Source organism: Macrotis lagotis, chromosome 5 (assembly GCF_037893015.1).
Source record: "Macrotis lagotis isolate mMagLag1 chromosome 5, bilby.v1.9.chrom.fasta, whole genome shotgun sequence".
Taxonomy (NCBI): domain Eukaryota; kingdom Metazoa; phylum Chordata; class Mammalia; order Peramelemorphia; family Peramelidae; genus Macrotis; species Macrotis lagotis.
This window is the reverse complement of record NC_133662.1, coordinates 128832342-128854948: the sequence shown is the minus strand read 5'-3', so window position 1 is coordinate 128854948 and position 22607 is coordinate 128832342. Positions and strand designations below refer to the sequence as shown.

Below are 22607 nucleotides of genomic sequence, written 5' to 3'. Positions count from 1 at the left end.
TTCAGAGAAGCTAATTTTAACAAACAGCTAAACAGGCTGAAAATCCCTATTTTTCTCAAGATCAGTTCAACTGCTAATCCATTTCTCAATACATTTTACAAGATCATGTTAATTTTTTGCTTCTACTCCTACTGCCTGAGTACTTTGCTTTATTATTGTTATTACTGCCACCAGTATTAGCATCAACTTCTTCATCATTTCCATGCAACACTTAAAGTGTACAATAAATTTTATATACCTTATCATATTTGAACCACACAAAAGCTTTGTCATGTATTATTATTCCTGTTTTACAGACTGGAATGAGAAAGGTGAAGTGATTTACCAGATTTATTAGACTGAATAGTTGTTTGAAGTATGTTTCCAAGGCTAAATCTTCCTGACTTCAAATCTAACACTCCACTAGGAAGGGAGGGAGGGACTGAGGAAGGGAGGTAAGGAGGGAGGAGTATTAAGAAGGTCACTATACTAAGCATTTTAATTATTGTTTTGTGTTTGTTTTGCGGGGGTGGGGGGTGGGAATGGGTGGTCAGGCAATTAGGGCTAAGTGACTAGCCCAGTTAAGTGTAAGTGTCTGCAATCTAATTTGAACTCAGATCCTCCAGACTCCAGATACATTTTATAAATATCATAATATTAAAAATATCATATAATTTGATCCTCAATGAGACCTGAGAGGTAGGTGCTAATTTTATTCCCATTTTACAGTTGGGTAAACCAAAGGAGACAAGGTTAAGTGACTTGCCTATGATTCTATACAGCTAGTAAATATCTGAGCCTGGATTTGCACTTAGGTCTTCCTTACTTTTATCTACGTATCACACAACTGTTAGAAAGAACATTAACTTCTTCAGGCTCTTAGGTGTGATTATGTCAGATCATATGATTTTTGACCCTAGAAATTATCAAGTCCAATTCTCTCATTGTATAGAATAAAACAATAAATCTAAAAGAGTTAAAATGACTTTTTTCCAGTAGTACACAGATAATAAGATAAGTACACAGATAATAAGCTAAGACTCCAACCCAGTCTTTTGATCCAATGTATTTTGCACACCAATACACACTACTTCCTAGAAAGAAAGATAGGAGCAGGAATAGAACTTGTCTTTCTATATCTCAAAGACATTATGTGTGTTTCCCAGACAGATTATGAAGTCAATACTGACATAAAATTGAGCCCAGATGGTATGTCTTACTGAGCTCTTCAGACCTGGCTGGTCACAGCAGGAAGAATTTAAGAAGAAAAGAAATAGCAAAGTCATACATACATATGGGACAGGGTGGGAAAGAATGAAATCTTCTGTAAAAACACTGACAAAAATATGTACTTCAAAAAATAAATCTGGCTCCTATCACCAAGTTAAGAATATTAGCTATCTGAGCTATTATTTTTGTGGGAATGAAAGTGAATAAAACAGAAGGAAATATTAGAGATGAAGCATGTGGAGAGGGAGAGAAAACATTTCTTTGAAGAAAATGTAGAAAATATATGTCACTATGGTAGGGTTATCATAAAGGAAAAACACAACCATACACACACACACACACAAACACACTATCCACTATCAGTCTATAGCTCTGAAAGACATTAATGATTGGAAATTACCCAGGTAATTACTATTTAAATTGCTTGTTATTAGTTCTCATAAACTTCAAACATTATCATATTAAAGGATCTGTGTATGCTTTGGTACATTAATATTACTTGTGTACCAAAGCAAATATTACTTGTTTTAATTCTTCTCTCTGTTGATGGCCAGTTGAAATTTCTCCCACTGTTTTTCTTGTCAAATAAACCAGATGTCTCACTGTGCTTGATACAACTTTGAATTTTTTCATACTTATTTTTCAACACTTCATGAATTCACAATTTATCAATATGGGTTCTACCTTCACCAAAATAGACCATATCTACTCCATGCCTTAATAGGTAAAGATAATCAGAATAGATGGCATTTAGATGATGAATCACTTTACAGTTATGATCTCATTTGATTCTCACATCAACCTTGCATGGTAATGTTTAATAATTGAAAATCAAATTAATTGTTTATAAAAATTCAAATAATAAAACAAGTGAAAACTTGATCCTCTCCTTGACAATTAAGGAAAAAAGAAAAGAATGACCAAACCCTCATAACAAATTTGTCAGGGAAAATAAAATCTACAGTGATCAATAATGTATTCTGTATCTAGAGGCCATCTCTTCAGGAGAAAAGGAACATGATTCATGGATCTCTGAAATCCTGGTTTGACATTTTGTTGATGAATATTCTTAAGGCTACTAAAGCTGTTTTTACACTCTTATTTTTGTATAAATCACTCTCTTTGTCCTGTTCACTTCACTTTTTATCAGTTCATATAAGAGATGATCTTTGAGAGGTGCCACAGTAGAAAAAATTTGTCACCCTGTGGCCAACCTGGTGTTGGGACTTTTTGAAGGTGCAAAACTAGTCCTCAGATATCAGACATATGCAATCTGTTCAGGACTCAAAGAATTTTTCATCTTGTCAGATCCTATCAAATCACATGTTCATCTATTATGACATTTGAGAATTCAAAGTCTCCTCAACTATAACTCTTAAGGTCACAATAACTATTAAGAAAAGAAAATTAAGGCAAGTGTTTTTGTTTTTCATAGGGGTCAGTGACTAGAACTGGATCTGAACTTTCAATGGGATGACAAACTCTCGGGTGAGAAAATTCCCTCAAATATATAGAGGGTTTTGTTATTAATGTTACATTGAAATTTGTTATTTAGTCATTTTTCAATCCTGTCCAACTCTTCATGACCCCATTTTGAGGTTTTCTTAGCAAAGATATTGGAGTGATTTGCCATTTCCTTCTTTAGCTTATGAAGAAACTGAGGCTAAATTACTAAGTTACATGACTAACCCAAGGTCACATATTTGAGATTTGAACTCATGAAGATTAATTCACTCCACTCATAGAAATGGTCTTCTTTTTCAGATTCATCTAACTTTAGAGGGCTTGTATTTCACAGAGAGAACTCTGAGTTCAAATCTACCTCCAGTATTTACTAGTTGTGTGATCCTGGGCAGAATTGGTCACACTGTTCAATCACTAACTTCTGTTGGCCTCAGTTGTCTGAACTGTAAAAAGGAGATAATAATAGTACCTAAAAATCCTAGTATTGGTATGAGGATCAAATGAAACAATATTTGTAAGGTATTTATCAATGTGTCTGGCACATAAAAGATGCTTTTTCCCCCCTTCTTTCTCAAGTCACAAATTCTGGAGATATTTGTTCAAAAAGAGATTAATTTCTCAGTCACAGAAACACTCAAAAGACCATATAGTAAGACTGGATTTCTTGTATATTCCTCGTGACAAAGTCCAATATACTTTAATCATATTTAAAATTATGCTGCCCCCATGATAGTTGGGCACTGACAATAGAAAATAATTCAATGAATTTGGCAGAAGGAGGAAAATTGAATATATCTAAATAATGTGTTTGCGTTTTTTTTGTTTATTCCAGGTGGGGGACAGGAATCTTGAGAAAACACTCTATACAAACCAAATCAGCACTCTGAATTTAATATGCTTACAGAGTTGTCTTGAGCACTGAGAGGTTAAGTAATTTGTCCAAGGAGATACAGCCAATATGCAATAGAGACATTACTTGAATTCAGGTCTTTTGACTTTGAGGTTAGCTCTGCATTACTTTAGTTTTATGTTTTTATCTGGCTCTTCATAGTTTTTTATCACAATCCACAGTATAAATTTCTTGAGACCAAGGGACTAAGTTCATGATAAAGATTATGCACAGAAAAGATGGGAAATAAATTTTTTATAATTAATAAACAAATTGACTGTTTCATTCTTCAGCTGGGTTGATTGCCATAAAGACTCTGCATCAAGAGCCACTGGCTCTTTCAGACTAGGAGAGTAATTCCAATAATTATAGTGTCAGCAAAATATACCATCCCATGGAATTTAAAAAGCTCTAAGCATTCCTAAATTGATCAGTCTAGATTTCTAGGGGAAATTAATTTCCACACATATTTCAAAGTACCTTGAAATATTAGAAAAGCCTTTCTTTGGTGAGTAATTGTCTCTTGGTCAGTCTTGTCCAGCAAACCCTTATGTAGAGAGGCAGTACAGTGAAAAAAATATTTGCTCTAGAGTCAAAGACATTGGATTCAAGTCCTAGCTGTGATGCTTGACACTTGTTTTATCTCTGGCAAACTTTTTAATCTCCCTGGTCCTTAGTTTCCTTATCTGTAAAATGAAGGGGTTCTACCACATTGCCTCTGAGGTCCCTTCTACTTAAAAATGGATGTCTTTATGATGATCTGTTTGGTCTGAGAATATTCTGTGTAAACATGGAATCTTCCTGATACTAGCAAATACTATATGATGGGTCACTAAAAATTGACATTCTTGACCTTTAGTGTTATCTCATTAAGTGTTTTATAAAGTGCTGGATAGGGTGTCTTTGTAATCAAGAAATATCTTTATTCTGGCAGGGTCTAGTCCTTCTCTATCAAAGCAGATATATGTATTCTAGCCATATTCCTTTTTCCTACTTGGTACTTCTTTCTTTTTGCCCTGGCCTTTTTCTGGGATCCTTGCTCAGTTCCCCAATACTTTATACATATATAGATATATATAGATATATATAGATATATATATAGATATATATATAGAGATATATATAGATATATGTAATTGATTTCTGCTTGTCTATGACCTTTGCGATGGGAGACCATTCAGAACTGACTGGTTCTTTCCTATTAAAACATCTTAGTTACCATGATCCCTAAATTTCCCTAAAGCATACAGTGAAGATGGATCCTGAAGTCTCAACAAGCGTATCGAATTTTGGAAACATCCTCTCATAAGATCATGATGAAATCATTTCTTCTGTCATGATTTGAACTCATTGCTTCCAAGGTTTCCTGGCAACACCCACAGTTTTGTTTTTAAAGTCATTCAAAACCTGACTCTCTCCTACCTTTCCATTCTTCTTATACTTTACTCCCCTCCATATTCTCAGCAGTCCAGTGCCACTGGCCTCCTTGCTTCTTCACATAATAGACTCCATCTCTTGTCTGAGCATTTTCACTATCTGTCCCCTAAGCCCAGAGTGTTCTCCCTCCTCATCTCTACTTTCTAGCTTCCCTGGCTTCCTTCAAATCTCAAACTAAAATACCCTACTCTATAAGAAGCTATTTCCAATCCATTTGGTCCTGCCTTCCTTCTGGAACCACTCCAAATTTATCCTGTATGTATTTCATTTGTACAGAATTGTTTGTTTCCCCTATTAGATTGCAAGCTCTTTGAGATCAAGGATTATATTGTTCCTTTCTTTGTATTGCTGGTGCTTGGAAGAGTACCTGGCACATTTTTTTGTTGATAATGATTAGTCATTTCAGTCATTTCTGACTCTCCATGAACTCATTTTGGGGTTTTCTGAGCAAAAAGGTATTGGGGTGGTTTGCCATTTCTTTCATTTCATTTTACAGATGAGGAATTGAAGTAAATAGGGTTAACTGACTTACCAAGGATCACTAGCTAGTAAATATCTGAGGTAGGTTTTGAATTCTGGAAGAGTGCTCTAGCCATATCACCAACTAACTGCCCCCCCAATTAAATAGATGTTTAATAAATGCTTGTTGACTGACTGATGCATCCCTGATTGAATCCCTTGCCTCCCCTTCCCTATACTGCTCTGGAGTTTTGAATTCTGGTCTTCAGGTAAGGGTTGGAAGAAAGTCTGAGTTCTTAAGTATCAGCTGTTGCCTTAGTTTGAAGGTTATCAGTTACCTCTCTGGTTGGGGAGGTAGATGCTGCCTTAGTCCCTTGCTCTTGTGTATTCCTTGTTTACTAGTAACTGTTCCTTTGAGTGCCAAATGCTTTTAATTGGTTTATCTGATCATTTTGCCAATTCCCTTCCAGTCCTAGCAACATACTCCAACATCATCCCTTTTAAAGAGACCATTCCATTTTATTTTTTAGGAATTTATTTCAGGTTCCTAAGAACAACTCCCAGGATACTTATTAGACCTATTTTACTTTCTTCTTCAGGTAATGAACTAAAGGGCTATCTCTGGGAATAAGATGCAAAGTTTTTACAACCAAAACTACCAGAATTCAGAAAGGGAATTCTGGAAGTTTTACTGAGCTAGAGGACCCAGTAACTACAAATTCCTGCCTTAATTTGGCCCAAGATCTATACATATATATGTTTATCATCACCCTGCTCTCCAAATCTTGGTGGGAAATTTTCTTGACCCTCAAGTTCCTTTTCATTTGTTTCTGATAAAATGAACTCTTTAGAGAACCTGGAAAATCTGTTCCCCTACTACCAAACAAAATAAAACAAGACTAAAAAAACAACAAAAATCCTTTCATTATTCTACTGTTGTTCAAACTATTTTTGCTTTATTTTTTTAGTTGTATTGATGATTGCCTGTTTCTCTTTTGATCCTTTCTTAGTATATCTCTCACCAAACCTGTGAAAAAGAATTAAGAACTATTGGCTATGTATGATTCAGGCAAGTTTTCATTTATTGAACATTATTTTTTAAAACTTTGGATTTTTTGTTGTTATAACTTTGAAAGGGATAAGAAGTCATTCTATTTCAATTCTTGCTGAAAAAAAATTCAAATGTCCAAAAAAAAATTACTCACTCAACTGGATCTGTGTTTTCATCTATATGGTTACTCCTTCCAACAATGAAGATATTATCATGCCTGTCTATCCTGTGTAATTTTTCTCTCTCTGTCCTCTTATAACATTGATAAAGAAAGTCTAGCCAACTGTGCAGATGGCCTTACTTGCTTTCTCTTAACATTATAAGAATGCCAATAGAGTACATGGATTATTCACTGGTTATATCTCACTTTAATTATGCAACCATCGGTATCTAAAATAGTTTAAATATATAAAATTATAGTCTACAGTATGTTATTACATTTCTATTCCTACTCTTTTACAAACCAATAAACTATTTTAAATATAACTTTAACAAAATAATCACAAACAAAATTCTCCACTGCTCAACTATAAATGAGGGATTATTATAGTTAAGTGAAAACCATTTATGATATTGGTGAGGGCGATAATATCCATCATATGACTAGCAAACAAATCCTGATATGTCAGACTTTTTTACACCTATCTTTCAGGTAGGAAAATTTAATTCATGGTTTATATGAATATGTACCCTAGGTAGACATGTCATAATGGAGTTCAATTAAAGCTCTTTGGAATTGATTTCATTTCTTCAATTACTCTCCACCTCTTCTTCTGATGATGCCAGAATTCCTTTCTTTGATGTTCTCTTATTTCTTTTCTCTTCATAACATCCTTCTTCACCTTACTTATTTTATAAAATTTACTATTTAGGAGAAGAAATTGAAAGTTATCTGTGTGTGTGTGTGTGTGTGTGTGTGTGTGTGTACATTCATATATATGTCTTACATATTGTGCATGCATATAAATATTAATAAAAGAGAAAGACTTTATCCACACAGAAAGCATGGAGAAGTACAAGGTCTAATATAGACTAGACCGAAGACAGAAATTGAAAAAAGTCATAATTGGATTACAGATTGAATAGGAGACTAAGGCCAGCCTAGATTTAGGAGAGAACATCAGGGAAAGCAGTAATTTTAGTAGACCTTAAGAAGAGAAAAATAGAGAAATCAGAGAGCAAAATCAATCCATAGCAGGAAAAGATATGAGTGAAGAGCCCTCAGAACCAGATTCTAGTCAGAGAAGAGGAAGAGAATGAAACTGAAAAAAAGACTGAAAATGAGGAAGAGAATGAGAAAACTGAAAAAAGGAAAAACCAAAACAAAGAATGTGTAAGTAACATAGATTCAGTGCATTGAATACAGAAGGCAACTCACTAAATAATTGATTATTTAAATAGAATTATATACTGTTGTTCAGAGCTTGAGTCAGTTAGCTGGTTCAGCTTGGGAATGAAGAAATGAATTGAAATTTGGCCTTAGACACTTACTAGCTGTGAGACCCCGGGCAAGTCATTTGTCCTCTGTTTGTCTTAATCCACTGAGAAATGAAATGGAAAACCTCTCCAATATTGGCAAAGGCCAAGAAAATCCCTGGGACAGTACTGATGTGTTATGATCACAAACTATAGTGGCCTAGTGGCTTAGTGGAATAGTGGCAATAGCAGATACAGTACTGGATCTGGAGACAGGAAGATTCATCAGTTCAAATCTGGCCTCAGACACTTATTAGTTGTATGACTCTAAGCAAATCATTTAACCCCATTTGTTTCAGTTCCTCATCTGTAAATGAGCTGGAGAAGAAGATAGCAAAACATTTCATTTTCTTTGCCAAGAAAATTCCAAATGAGCTCAAGAAGTCAGACACAATTGAAACAACAGAATAACAAGAGTTGTTCAGAGTTTATAAAGCAAAACTCTCTCTCTCTCTCTCTCTCTCTCTCTCTCTCTGTCTCTGTCTCTTGCTCTTTCTCTTTCTCTCTCTCTCTATCTCTCTCTCCCTCTAGATATATGATATGTTATATATGCATACACAAATGCAGTCATATTTGTGTCTGTATGAATGTGTATATGTAAAGTCAGATAGCTTGTTTTTCATTCTTCAGTTTTTTCATGATTTTAAAATTGTTAGATGATCTAAAATAAAGCAAAAATATTATTGATCTTTTCCAAGTTATAGCCTACTCAATAAACATAATAAATCATATGTGCCTGTTCTTCTTTAGAAAAAGAGGAAAAAGAAAACCTCAGAGACCACACAAAAAAGCATTTTGACAAGAACGCCTTTGAGCATTCAGGTTATGGTGGGGGGGGGCTTTGTGAATATTGCACTTTTACCTTGGTATTCTTGTGGGAAAAAACCATCAACTGTGTCCTCCAGTGCCTTTGGAAGCATGCCAATGTTTTACAAAACTGAATTTGGCTTTGTATTATTCTACTGCAGAAACAAATCCTATTTCATTTATGGATGGTTGGTATCCCCTCCTCCATCTTTACTTTTGTCCAACGTTCTCCTGTACCAGCTAATTCTCCAAATATAAAATTCAAGAAAATGGGTGTCAGCTAACTTTCTGTTCATTTAGGTCCCAGTTACATTCAGCCAGTTCTTATTGCATGAAATGATATGTGTTGGGAACTGTGGAAGATACAAAAGAAACATAAGATACCATTTCTGACCTGTTAAGCTGATCAATTCTTCAATGAGTCTGGTTTAATAAAGCTCTTAGAAAACATAACAAAAGGTGCAATTGCAGGGACTAGGGTAGACAAGGGTGTAGAAGGATCCTTTATTTCAATCTGCTTGTGAATTCTCCCTTAGAAAATCATACACACATATCATCTCCCCAGCAATCTAACCATGATGTTGACTTTATCCTTGATCAAGGGAAACTATTTCTGGTCAGGTTTTACTTGGGTAGATGATTTGACTAATTGTATATGAGTTAGGTGTAATTGGAAGGCAAGGAATGGAATGAGGAAAGAGAAGAGCAGGGTAGATAATTTTTCTGGTGAACTGAAACCATATAAGGAAAGCAAATATTTTTTGGAGGAAAGGCAGGAAAAGAAGAAGAATATGGAAAGTAGAGTTAGAAATATTAAGGATCCAATGGAAATACTAAGCCTTTAAAAAAGGTTGAAGACTACAGTTAACATATAAAAGGTCAGGTGCAACAGACTGGAGAAGGGATCAAAGGTAGGAGGAGATGTAGTGGACCTGGTGATGAGAATGAGATTAACTGAAGGGCAAGTGTTTTTCAAAGACCCAAGAGTGGAAAAGAAATCTGTCTAGTAGGGGCATCTAGGTGGTGCAGTGGAGACAGAACCAGACCTAGAGTTCAGGAGGACCTGAGTTCAAATGCAGCCTCAGACACTTAATAATTACCTAGCTGTGTGGCCTTGGTCAAGCCACTTAACCCCATTGCCCTGCCAAAAAAAAAAAACCCTAAAAAAAAAAGAAATCTGTCTAGTATACAAGCTGAATTAGTTTTGCTATACATTCAGATCCCTAAAATGAGTGCTTTGTTTATATTCTAATGGCAGAAAACAAAGAGGAATTGAGAAGCTTCTTGATGAGGGTGAAAGAGGGGAGTGTAAAGTTGGCTTAAGGCTTAAAATCCAAAAAACTAAGATCTTGACAACTGGGCCCATCACTTCTTGGCAAACAGAGGAAGAAGAAATGGCAGTAATGTCAGATTTTATATACATGGGCTCAAAGATCACTGCAAACAATAACAACCATGAAATTAAAAGATGTTTCCTCCTTGGAAGAAAAGCTATAGCAAATAAGAATAGTATACTAAAACATAGAGATATCACTCTCCCTACAAAGGTCATATAGTCAAAGCTATGGTTATTGCAGTAGCAGTATATGGCTGAGCACTGCAGAATCAGTATTTTCCAATTGTACTGAAGAAGATGTCTGAGAGCCCTTCAAATTGGTCAATACTTAAAAGAAATTAATTCAGACTATTCAGTGAATGGTCAAATACTTAAACTGAAAATTAGAGACTTTGGTCACATGAGAAGATGGAATTCATTGGAAAAGATCTTGGTATTAGGAAAGATTGAAGACAAAAGAAAAAGGGGATGGCAGTCATGAAGAGTCAGATATGACTGAACAACTATCCACTGATCTATTTCACCTCTTCCAAGTTGATTTACATGTGAATTGGAGGGAAGTGAGAGAAAAATTTCATGTAAAAAAAGTTCAGATTAGATCACTTCTTTCTTGTGGACATAAGTGAGTCGGCATACTATAGTGGAATGAGCAGAACATAGAGTTAGAGTAAATTAAATTAAATAGAATCAAAAGTTTAAATTCTAGTTCCACCACTTACTACCTATATGATTTGGAAAACACTTCACTTCCCTATTTCACACTCCAGTTTCCTCATGTAAAATGGGGGGGGGGGGGGGAGACTAAACAAAACAACCTCTGAGGTCCCTTCCAGTTCTAGATCTATGATTCTATGATCTCTTTAGGTCTAAAATTCTTTCTCTGTAATATAATGACATCTGAGGTCTCTTTCAACTCAAAAATCTATAATCTAATATCTAATATTGCACACCAAACAATTAACCTTAATATTCCAGACTTTCTTGATTGTTCCAAAGTCATTTTTGTAACTTAAAATTCAAATCTCTTCCAATTCTAAAATTTTAAATATCCCAAAATGTCTTGAATATAATTAGCTTTCAAAAAAGCTTCATTGAATGAATGAATTCTTTAATTTTATATAATTATATGTTATAATCTTTCTACTTTCACTCAAATGAAAAACTATTAACACACTTGGCTAATTAGATGAGACCAACTTTCATGTCAATCAATAAATCACTTTCCATAAGCAAATAAAAAAAATTTATATTTTGACAATTGTAATGTGTTCTTTTTAATTACACAAATGAAAGAAAATTAACAAAATACAACTTTTTGGAGAGGTTTCAGAATTGCTACTTTTCTGTGTAAAGGAAAACTACATTAATAAAAAATCTAGAAAGTTATTGAAGAGAATTTAATCCAATATCCTTTTTCTGATGAACAAACTAAGCCCTGGGAAATTAAGGGGCCTACCCAAGTTCATTGAGTTAGGTAATAGAAGAAGTAAAATTAAAATTCAGCTACATTGATTCTAAGTCTCTTACTCTTTATACTAGACCATAATGCCATCTCATATTAGTCTACAAATTAGAAGATGGATATTAACACACATATAAAATTGAAAGTGAAGTTATTTATGTGATAGAGACTGAATTACCCTTTAGAAGGCTGTCTACAGTTCACCTTTGTGGGTTTAAATGAAAAAAAACTTTTCTAGTTCACAACTGCAGCTAAAAAAACTCAAATTCTTGACTTAACTAGCAGATAAAGTATTAATTTCTTTCTAATCAAATTGTTTACATTTTGATTTGTCCAATTAATGGTTTTCATCTTTCAACAATTCAATTTCTCAAAATATAGTTATGCCATTCTTCAAAGAAATAGAATTCAAAATAGGAGTATCCAATAGAACTCTTTAATCTTTCTTTTCTCATTTAAAAAAACTAGATAAAAGTAACTACTGCCATTGGAGGACTGCCATCTTAACCCCACATCTTCACATATGTGAACCATCTATTTGAGCAGAACTTTTTCATATTAAAATCATTTTCTCATCCATGCTTCAAAATTCACCCCACCAACCATCTACTGAGTCCTGACTTTTGACTCTTTCTTCAATTATGAGTTTGTGATCATGTTTACCCAAGAAACACTCTCCTAAGCTTACTTTGACATAACCAGAATAAATTGCCATGTCTTAATAATACAGATTCATTCATACACACACACACACACACACACACACAGAGAGAGAGAGAGAGAGAGAGAGAGAGAGAGAGAGAGAGAGAGAGAGAGAGAGAGGAAAAATCAGTTGTTCTTGAAAACAAAAGTTTATATTCTAAAATTTCAATACCAAGAAAGATTTTTCTATAAGAACTCTTAAAAATGTGAAAAATATTTCAGAAAAGCTTCAAAGATAGATTTAAGTTATCTAAAAGAAGCCTGCCAAAAATTAAAATACAAGTTAGAAAGAAAAAAGTCACAAATACCAATATTGAACATAGTTTTAAGTCTCCCATTCAATTTTGATCATGCCTTGGTACTAATTAGTACAAAAGTCTTTTTGAATTTTACACATTTTTTTTCAACCTGGGAAAATACTTCAGAATAAACAAGAAAAGAAATGGTTTGCATTCTTGGGCTAGGATCAAAATCTAAGTACTATGGTGACACCTCTCTCTTTTTTTAAAACACCTAGGTATCTAAAGGAATTTCCCCCATGAACTCATCCAAATGTTTTCTACTTTTTTTCCTACCACTCTGAACAATATCATTGAACAGGAAGCATATTGTTTTGTTGCTTGATATTAGTGACAGATATAGGAAAAAGAGGACCAATCATGCTTTCTTTTCAGTATTTTTGACAACTTTAGCCTAAAAAGATGTGTTATTGAAGTAACACACATCATATTATCCCTTTATTGGGACATCACCAGGCAGAAATGTCCTGAAGTAATGAAACTTCTTACATTTGGCTGAATATTTCCTTAGAAGAAAAATGCTTAAACATATAAGATACATTAGGAATCTCTCTTAAGGACATTTTAGAAACAAAGGTTAAGGAAACAAAAGTTTATTTCTATTCTCATTTCTCAACAACCCAACAAACTATTTTAGGAGATTATGAAATAGAAGAGAGAGATAAGGAGTATCCTCTATGGTCCTGCTTGGCTAACTCTCAAAGATAGGGTTATTCAAGACTGACCATAATCCTACTGACCAATAGGGAATGACTAGTAATCAAGTCAGGGTAGGCAACAAATCTTAACTAATTGTCTTATCTTCACTCCTCCCACCTAACACATATACACACACACACACACACACACACACACACACACATACACACACACACACACACACTTCTTGCCATAGTGTTCTGCAAATAGTAGGCCATTAATAAATGCTTGTTAAATTGAATTAGTAAAGGAATTGACTCTTTTTCCCCCCCATGATTTCTACAAGTTTCTTTCCTAATCCCAGTTTCTGGTACCAGCAAAAAAGAAACGATCAATTATCAGAATCTATGTGCTCTGTTCAACTGAAACCCTTGGAAAGAGTAAAAGAATTTCTCCCAGTTCCCTTGCAAAAGTTTGGCCTACAGCAAGAGCTGGAGTGAAGATTTACCTGCTCTGGTCCCAGTTGGCTGCGAAGAGAACGAGGATCTTCCTGCCATAGTGGTCAAGATTGGCTAGTCCTCCAGGAAAGCCATCTTTCAGAGCCTGCTTGATGCCAGGGTCAGTTGCCTTAAAGCTTTTAAACATGTCCAGATTCTGCTGTCTGTATTCAAAGTACTGGGCCAGGAGGCGGAATGCCTCAAAGTGATGAAACTTCCTGGCCCGCAGGAAGCGTAAGATGAAGGCATCATCCGTGCGAAGGAAACCAATATCTGGCCTGGTGATGACCATATCCCGCACTTCCTGAATGTCCTGGTGCAGGGTGTCTGGGTTCTCATTTAGCTCCAGTCGGGCTTTTTCCAGTGTCTCTGGAGATAGACCTGCTTGTAAATGAGTCATTGTGCTCCAGTTCCTCGTCTCCTCTTGTTCCTTGTTGACCAGTCTGGCCTCAGCCACACACTCTACTCGCTCGGACCCTGGCTGCTATTACTGCTGTCTCTCTTTTCTTTCAGGAAACAATTTGTCTTCTTCGTATCAAATGGTACCCTGTTGCTCCAGCTTATCTTCCACGGCTCTGCCTCCCACCCCCAAAAAATGTCCCACTCTTGTTCCCTGTTTCCTTCTCTTTAGGAGATGTGCTCCCCTGTGGTTTCCAACACTCTTCTATTCTCTACTACTCCCCTAAAGCTTCTCTGCTATCTTGCGGCTGTCTTCCTCTCTTCTCTTCTAAGATATCATAAAAACAACCCCCACGCACATTTCAGACCCAATACCCTGATGCTGCTGCAGTCCCCACCGAAGGAAGAGCCCTAGATAAAGATGGGAATTCTGATTAATAATAAAGTGGCTCTTCAGCAGAGTTCCGGGGCGGGGAGAGAGAATCTTTAGAGAAAAAAAAAAGAAAGAAAGAAAAGAAAAGAGGAGGGGGATGGAGCCTACTTATCTCTCTCTGCTTATTCAAAGACGCATTTTTTGTCATTTAATTTTTTTAAAAAGCCTGCTATAGGTGTGTTTAAAATCCCTTTGATTCAAGCAGGATCCCGATAAAGCTGGCTGTCTCCCTCTCTCCCTTTGGTATACAGTGATCTCATAAGGTACCAGCAAAAATTTTGGTGGCGGTGGCGGTCGCGGCGGCAGCAGCAGCAGCAGCAGCAGCAGCAGCAGCAGCAGCAGCAGCAGCAGCAGCAGCGTGGGCTGCCCCTTCTCTGCCTCCTCTTCTCCCTCCTCCTCTCTATCTTTTATCTAAGCTGCCTAGCCCCACTCCCGCCTAGGTGGGATCTCTCCCTAGTGAATCTACATCGTCTCAGGGTGGAGGGGAAAGAAGAAAAGGGATGAAAGTGGGGAAAGAAAATAAAAATGTCTCTAGTTCGGTAATAAACACCTCCCCCCACAAAGGAAAAGAAAAAGGAGAGAGGAAAAAGAGCAGCACCCAGGGCCCCTACCCTACCAGCAAAAGGGGAGATGGGAGAGAAGCGCTTAAGCAATGCAGCACTCCCCGGCATCCATCAGGAGCAGCGGCCGCGGCAGGGATGGAGATGGAGAGAGCCGAGGAGAGAAGCAGCGGCGGCGGGAACAGAGGAAACGAGGAGGAGCTGCGGCGCCGAACCCGGGGCCAAGGACACGCACGGGAGGAGTCGCCGCGGGAACATATTACCCTCGATGGGTTCCCTCGCAGCCCGGCTGCCTCTCAGAGACAGCGGGTGGGAGGCGGAGAGGGCGGGGGAGGGGCGCGCGAGGAGCAGTGCTAGGGATGCTGCTAGGGATGATGCTGGGGATGCTGATGCCTGGGATGCTGATGCTGGGGATGTTGATGCTGGGGATGCTGCCGCTGCTGCCGCGGCTTCCTTCACCCGTCCTCTCTCGGAGCAGCCAGGCGCGCTCGCAGGTGGGGCGCTAGGAAGGAGCCGCGCAGCTGGGGCCCCCGAGATGGAGTGGTCCGCTCTTGTGCCTTTGTGCTCCCTCTCCTGGACCAGCCCGGGGCTTCTGGGGTGGAAAGATGCTGCGACCGCGCGCCGGGGCGCCTGCCTCGGGTTCGGGCGCCGCTACTTGCTGGCAGGTTTGCGTCAGGCTGGGCTCCGGCTCCTGATTCTTCTGCTGGCAACGGCTGCTTCTAAAACAAGACTCCGACTCAGCCCAACTCTCCTGGCTCACTCCTGCCCTTGCTGCAACATACGCACTCACTGTGGCACATCCTTGCCGTCCCCCTCCTCCCCCCAAACACACACACACACACACACACACACACACACACACACACAAACACACACACACTACAGTTTTCTCCTGAAGATAAGGAATTTTAAGAGGAATTCACAAATGTCTACCCAACTTTAATCATTCACCTGCTTCCCTATTCATACCTACAGGCCACTTGGAACATAAAGTCACAGCCCTAGGACAAGCAAGGGTCTCCTTTCAGCTGCTCTCCCTCCCTTCTCGCCCACCCATTGTGAGCTACAGCTCAAGTCTAGGGGAGTGACTTGGTGTGAAGATGAGAAATCATAATGACACATATTTATTAGTTCTTGTTGGAGTTGGTTCCAAAGTGGGAGGAGTTAAGCACCTTCAGTGAAATGATGGTTAGCCCAGACCAAAGTCATAACTGACAGTTCTATAAAGCCTTAAGGCCCAGAACAAATTCAAGTAGAGGGGAAAATGCGGATTTTATACACCAATTCCCCTTTTACAGATAAGGAGACGTTCAGAAAGATTAGTGACTTGCCAAGGATCATATGGATAATGTGTGGAAGTACAGGATTCAAACACAGGTCTTCTAGATGCCAACCTCAGCACTCTTCATCACTACAATGCTGTCTTTCAAAATATGTTACAATACACAGCTGTCCCAAAAAAAAGCCCAACTAAACATAGCAAAAAAAAAGTTGGATAAATAGCTAATTTTTCAACCAAAAGACTGACTACTATCCTGACATTAAAGAAAATGGAAATTAGGCATAGGGTGGGTGGGTGGGGGAATAGGTGAGTGATCTGAGAAAGTTTAGTCTCAAACTCATGGCTTTATCATTTTTACCTTGTAATGATGTTTGTCCTTAATTCTCAAAGAAGACCATGGACATCAGGGAGTTAATGTTAGATGGTGCAGTAGAGAGAGCACTGCCTTGGAGTCAGGAGGCCAGGAGTTCCAATCCAACCTTAAATACTTGCCATTTACTAGCTGTGTGGCCTTGGGCAAGCCACTTAACATTGATTGCCTCACATCCAGGGCCATCTCCAGTCATTTTAATTTATATCTGGCCATTGGACCCAGATGGCTCTGGAGAAGAAAGTGAGACTGGGGGCTTTGCACAATATTCCCTCACTAAAATCTGATTCATGTGCTTGGCATGGCCTCTCTGATGTCATGGTCAACTTGGAAAATGAAGGACAAACATTATAATGCCTTGACAAGCACATAAATTGGATTTGAGTGAGGTGCTGCTGTGCTAAATCACCATCCTCACTTTCTCCTCCAGAATCATCTGAATCCAGTGGCCAGATATGATCAGGACAACTGGAGATGGCCCTAGATGTGTGGCAATCTCAGTTAAGTGACTTGTCCAAGGTCACACAGCTAGAAAATGTCTGAGACTGGATTTGAATTCCTTTCCTTCTGACTCCAAAGCCAGTGCTCTATACACTGAACAATCAAGTTTACCTTATAATTATTTCATAGCCAACCTATAGGATCAGCAAAGTTATGAGTCACTTCAATCTTTACCTCAACTTTACAAATCTGTCTAGAGGAAGTTGGTTTTGTTTGTTTTAAAGGTATGATTGAGATTAGTCTACATAAGTATTATTATTATCAATAATAGTAAGCATTGCTAACAATCATAGGCAAGTTAATAGCATGATAAGGTATGGAGCTGAAAAACAGAGTATTTAATTATTTTTAAAATTCCATTATAAATTTATGATTTTAGGCTTAGAAATTTCTAGGTTTTAAAAGGTAATAATGTTAGTGATGTTGATGGTTGGGGGTGGGAGGCAGAGAAAGAGAAATGTTCTGTCTTTCCAAACAAGCAGAAGCTGAGAGAAAGGAGAAATTGCAGATACATGAATGATCCTCCTAATAAAATTATATCCCTAAATAACATTTTTCATGAAGTCAGATAATGAAGTTTTCAAGAATTTGATTCCCATTTAATGAAATATGAATAATTTGTCTCTATATGTCCCCAAAACATAGCAAAAAAGTCTTGCACACAACAAGCATTTAAAATGCTTACTGAATCTAATTCAATTTCAGATAATTCCAATGTGGAGCTCTAGAAAGATTCTTCCTTTCCATCAGTTGGTAGAGCAGCTTTATTTAATTTCTAATTGCTTGCTTGGATCCTTATCATCAGTAAAAGAGTAAAGCACTCTTTTCCTTTAAAAAATTAATTCAACACTTTAAAATGGAATTTCTAGAAAAATTAGATTTATGTATCCAAAATAATCTTGATAAACTTTATAATTTAAATGTTTTTCTCTTTCTTAATATTAATAAAAAGCAGTTAAATGTAAGATATTGATGATGTGGTATAAATTGTTGTACACACAGATTTTGCCTCTGTGAAACAGTTGGGGTGGTGGAGTAAATTCATTATGTAAATCTAAGAATATTTTTCACCACATTTGTGCATTGCTATGCCTTACTCAGATGCTCTTGTCATTATTTTATCTACATTTTATACATTAGAGAATCAGTTCCAAAACTGAAATAAACAGAAAATCTTTGAAAAAATAAGCAAATGTATTTTCCAAGGTGCCATCAGAATACTTGGTTCTTATTTGATATTTAAATTTTATTTCCCAAAATTGACAGTAAACCATTAGAATTAGAATTTTAGAATGCTTTAACAAAACTGAAGCTTTAATTTAAAACACAATTGAAAGTAATTAAAAACAATAGGTTTTTTATTATTTATATATTTTATTATTTATAATTAAACTGTGAATTTTGATTTATGATTTTATAAAAATGTACAAAATAATTAATGCAGATTTTAAGGAAAATGAAATGTGCAAAATCATTTCAATATAATTCCAAATTCCTGTATTATTGACAAGCACAAATACTTTAAAACTTATAGTTTATAACTAATTTGAGGACTTTAATATGGAAGTTATAACTAACTAAAGTTATTATAACTAGCATAATTCTACCTTACTATAAAGGTTTTGATGAAATATTAGTTAGTTACTTTTTAAGACTGAGATTCTACTCGGGCAAAATTTGATTTAATTCAATTTCGTTATCAGTAGAGGAAGAACTTTAAAATTAGACCCAATAAGCCTGCATTAGAGGAACTGGATTCATCAAAACCACATTATAACAAAGGCAACTCAGGTATCTGCAGAGCTACCAATTTAACATATAACTCAAACAAAAATTTTTCTCCATACAATTTTCATCTTTGCAAAAACAAGTTTGAAACTACTTCATGAGAGATTTTAAATTTTTACTTTTTATCTATCTGTCCTGTTATTCAAAGATAACATGACTGAATGTTATTACCTTGAAACATAACATTTCATTTTTCCATATCTGGGTCCTAAATAAAGAATAAAACCATCTCCCTAAAATATTGTCTTCACTCTGTGCTTTCCCAGTTTAAAAGCTTAAAATGGAAGCATAGTTTGGTGGAAAGGTTATCCAACTTGGACTGCACAAATCTCAGCTAAAAATACTTCCTAGGTGTATGAAAAAGTAAATTTCTGAGCTCAGTTTCCTAATCAGTAAAATAGGAGAGAGATATACTTGAATTATGTGAGGGAAATGCTATATAAAAATAAGAATTATTTTTTGTAATTCTTCTGCTGGTCTTTCAAGGTCCTTGCCAGTTTAGTCTCACTTTATATGGCTAAATTTTTTTTCTCACCAATCCCCAATCTGTACCCTACAATTCACAATAGCAAGTCTCCTCATCAAGCCTTGAATACAACAGAGCCTATGTTCATGCTAGACTTCTTGCCTGGAAAATCTTTATTATTTATCTTCATCTATGCAGTTCCACAGATTTCCTTATCTTCACTTATGTAACCGAGGTCATGTTCCACTTCAATCAATCAACCAGTCCTCCAAAAATCATTTAAGAATGAGACTGAGAGATGGGCAATAGAAGGTAGGGGAGAAAGTCCCTGTGCTTTCATAGAACTTGCATTCTATCTAGGCAAAAAACACCCTATAATTTAACTATTCCAGTTACTTTGATCTTCTCTGAACCCACTGATGATGACATTTGTCCTTCATTCTCCAAGATTATGGCATCTAGGAGATGCAGTAACAAGCATGTGAGTTGGATTTGAGTGAGGAGGGGGTGCTATACTAAGTAAATCTTAGCCTCACTTTCGCCTTCAGAGCTATCTGGGACCAATGGCCAAATATGGATCAGGACAACTGGAGATTGTCCTGGATATGAGGTGATCCTGTTAAATGACTTGCCTAAGGTCACAAAGTCAGTGTCAAGTGTTTGAGGAAGAATTTGATTCTGCCCTTCTGATTGCAAACTGGTTCTCTATTCTCTGAACCACTTAGCTGCTCTTAGAGAGTAACACAACAAGATTTAACATTTCATTGTTCTCTCTTTTATCCAGGTGTTAGTTCCCTGCCCCACCTCAACCTCCCCAAAAAGCTACTTGGTTAAAACTTTGAGGGCGGGGGCTTTGTCTAATGGTCTTTGCAGTTCCTAAACTAATTTAGATCTAGATATAAAGTAGTAACTAAGTAAAAATTTGATTCATTCAAATAAATTCACTTCAAAAATATTATTGAATATCTATTATTCTGTACCAGAATTTGAGCTAACTACTGAGAAATGCAAAAATGAATTATACATTCCTGAGCCTTATTGTTGTTTAGTAGTGCCCAATTCTTTATGATGAACCATACTGTCCAGGGGCTTTTCTTGGTAAGGTTACTGTAGTATTTTATTATTTCCTTCTCCAGGGAATTAAGGAAAACAGAGATTAAAAGATTTATCTAAAGTCAGGCAGCCTAAATGCCTGAGGTCAGATTTAAACTCCAGTCTTCCCACCTCCAGGTCAGAGCTCTAATTACTGAGTCAACTAGCTGCTTCAAAGCTTGTGCTTTAGGGGACTTACAATATAGTAGGGGAGATAAGATTTAGGGGCATATAGGTATATACTATGAAAAGAAAATAGGATAAATTCATGAGAGTTATAAGGTACTTCAGGATTTTAGAGGTCAAGATTATGTTTAACTAGAGCAGTTAATGAAATAAAATGGAAAGAACACTCAATTATGACATGATCAAAAAAGTTATACTATATGAGTGTGGTATGCTCAAAGCCTATTGTGCTGTAAGAAATGACATGGGGGAACAGTTTCAGATAAATATGAGAAGACATATAAGTGGATTCAGAGTGAAGTTAGCAGAACCATAGGAAAAATTTATGACAGTGTTGTAAAGACAAACAACTTTGAAAGACTTGGGAAATATTGGACAATATAATGATCAGGTACAATTACCGAGGTCTCATGATGAAACTGGAGAAAGAAATGGTAAATCACTCCAGTATTTTGGTCCATGGTGCAACAAGATCACACATGACTGAAAGACAACAACAACAAACATGATAAAACAGTTACATACCTCCTAATAGATAGATAATAGTACAGAATGAGAGATAACTTTGTGAACTCTACATATGCAGAATTATTTTTTCTTCATTATGCATATCTATAACAGATTTTATTTTTCTTTCCTTCTCAGTGGGAGATATGGGATGGTGATGTAGGAAAGAGAAAAAGTAGTTTTGAAAATAAAATAAAATTTAAACAAAAAAAAAAGAACAATGGAATAAAAAACCTGGTGACCTAGCTTTTAGCTTCAGTTTTGCCACTGAAATACTTCTTTGATACCTCTGTTCATCTGTAGAGTGAGAGAATTAGAATAGATCCCTACTTAGTACATACCTGGTGGACCTGTGTTTTTACCTGTGTGATCTGTGGGAGCTTCTTCTTTTTACAGGGGAGCAGGACAATAGGAAAACAAAACAACCAGTCAATCAGAAAGATTTTTGAAGTCAAAGATGCTTGACATACCAATAATCCTTTGCAAGTGAACTCTAGTTGAATTTGGAGATACTTATAGCTTCCAGAAACCACAGAACCTGCTTTGACCAGCTCAAGGGCAACTTTTAGCAGCAGCTACAGACTCAAGCCCTTGCTCAGGACTTAAGATCTTGATTATGTGTCTACAGATTTTTTCCTTCCTTTACTCAACCACCTCCCTCCAATCCCTGATTGAAAAACCTCTAAAAACAATTAATGTCCTCACCTTTTCCCACAACCTCTTTGAGCAGCTGAAAATATTTGTTCCTTCTCTGCTCCCTTGCAAGTTCTACTTTGCAAGTTCTTCTCAGGTAATAAGTATTTTTGTAATCTGGGATCAGACTCTGTTTCATTTAGAGTCCATCTTTTTTGGGCCTAAAGTCTTTCTGTAACAATTTTATTGTCAAGATTGGAAAGGAGTCCATTAAAGGTGCCAAGAATTGGGGGGCAAAAAAAAGACAGGAAAATATGAGATGTGTTCAGAGGTGGGACATCATCTGCAGCAAAAAAAAATATGCTGAATTTGGAGACAAAGAGTCTGTGTTTAAATCCTGATTCTGATAGTTATTATCTCTATGATCTTGGATCAGTCACTTAATCTCTGTGGTATCAACTGCCTTATCTGCAAAGTAAGGGAATTGGATTAGATAACTTCTAAGGCCCTTCCACCTCTAATTTGCAATCCTCTGATTGAAAAGTCATTTAAATTGAATGTAGTGCAAGGGAAATCAGTTGACATAAAACTAGAAGGATTGGAGCTAGGATATGTAAGGATAAGGAGTTTTGACCATATTCCTTACACAATATAGGGTCACTG

General features: G+C 36.6%; 2 protein-coding genes across 2 annotated transcripts in view; one reads left to right on the top strand and one right to left on the bottom strand.

Annotated features, from left to right (window-relative positions):
- The window catches only part of CLVS2 (clavesin 2), a 90230-nt gene extending 76103 nt beyond the window's left edge, over positions 1–14127 (bottom strand). The window contains exon 1 of the mRNA XM_074190244.1: positions 13739–14127. Coding sequence (XP_074046345.1) covers positions 13739–14127 — 389 coding nt within the window. The remainder of the gene's footprint in view (positions 1–13738) is intronic.
- LOC141489371 (uncharacterized) overlaps positions 1–22607 on the top strand; it is a 794154-nt gene that overhangs the window by 731288 nt on the left and 40259 nt on the right. The gene's annotated exons all lie outside the window — the stretch shown is intronic.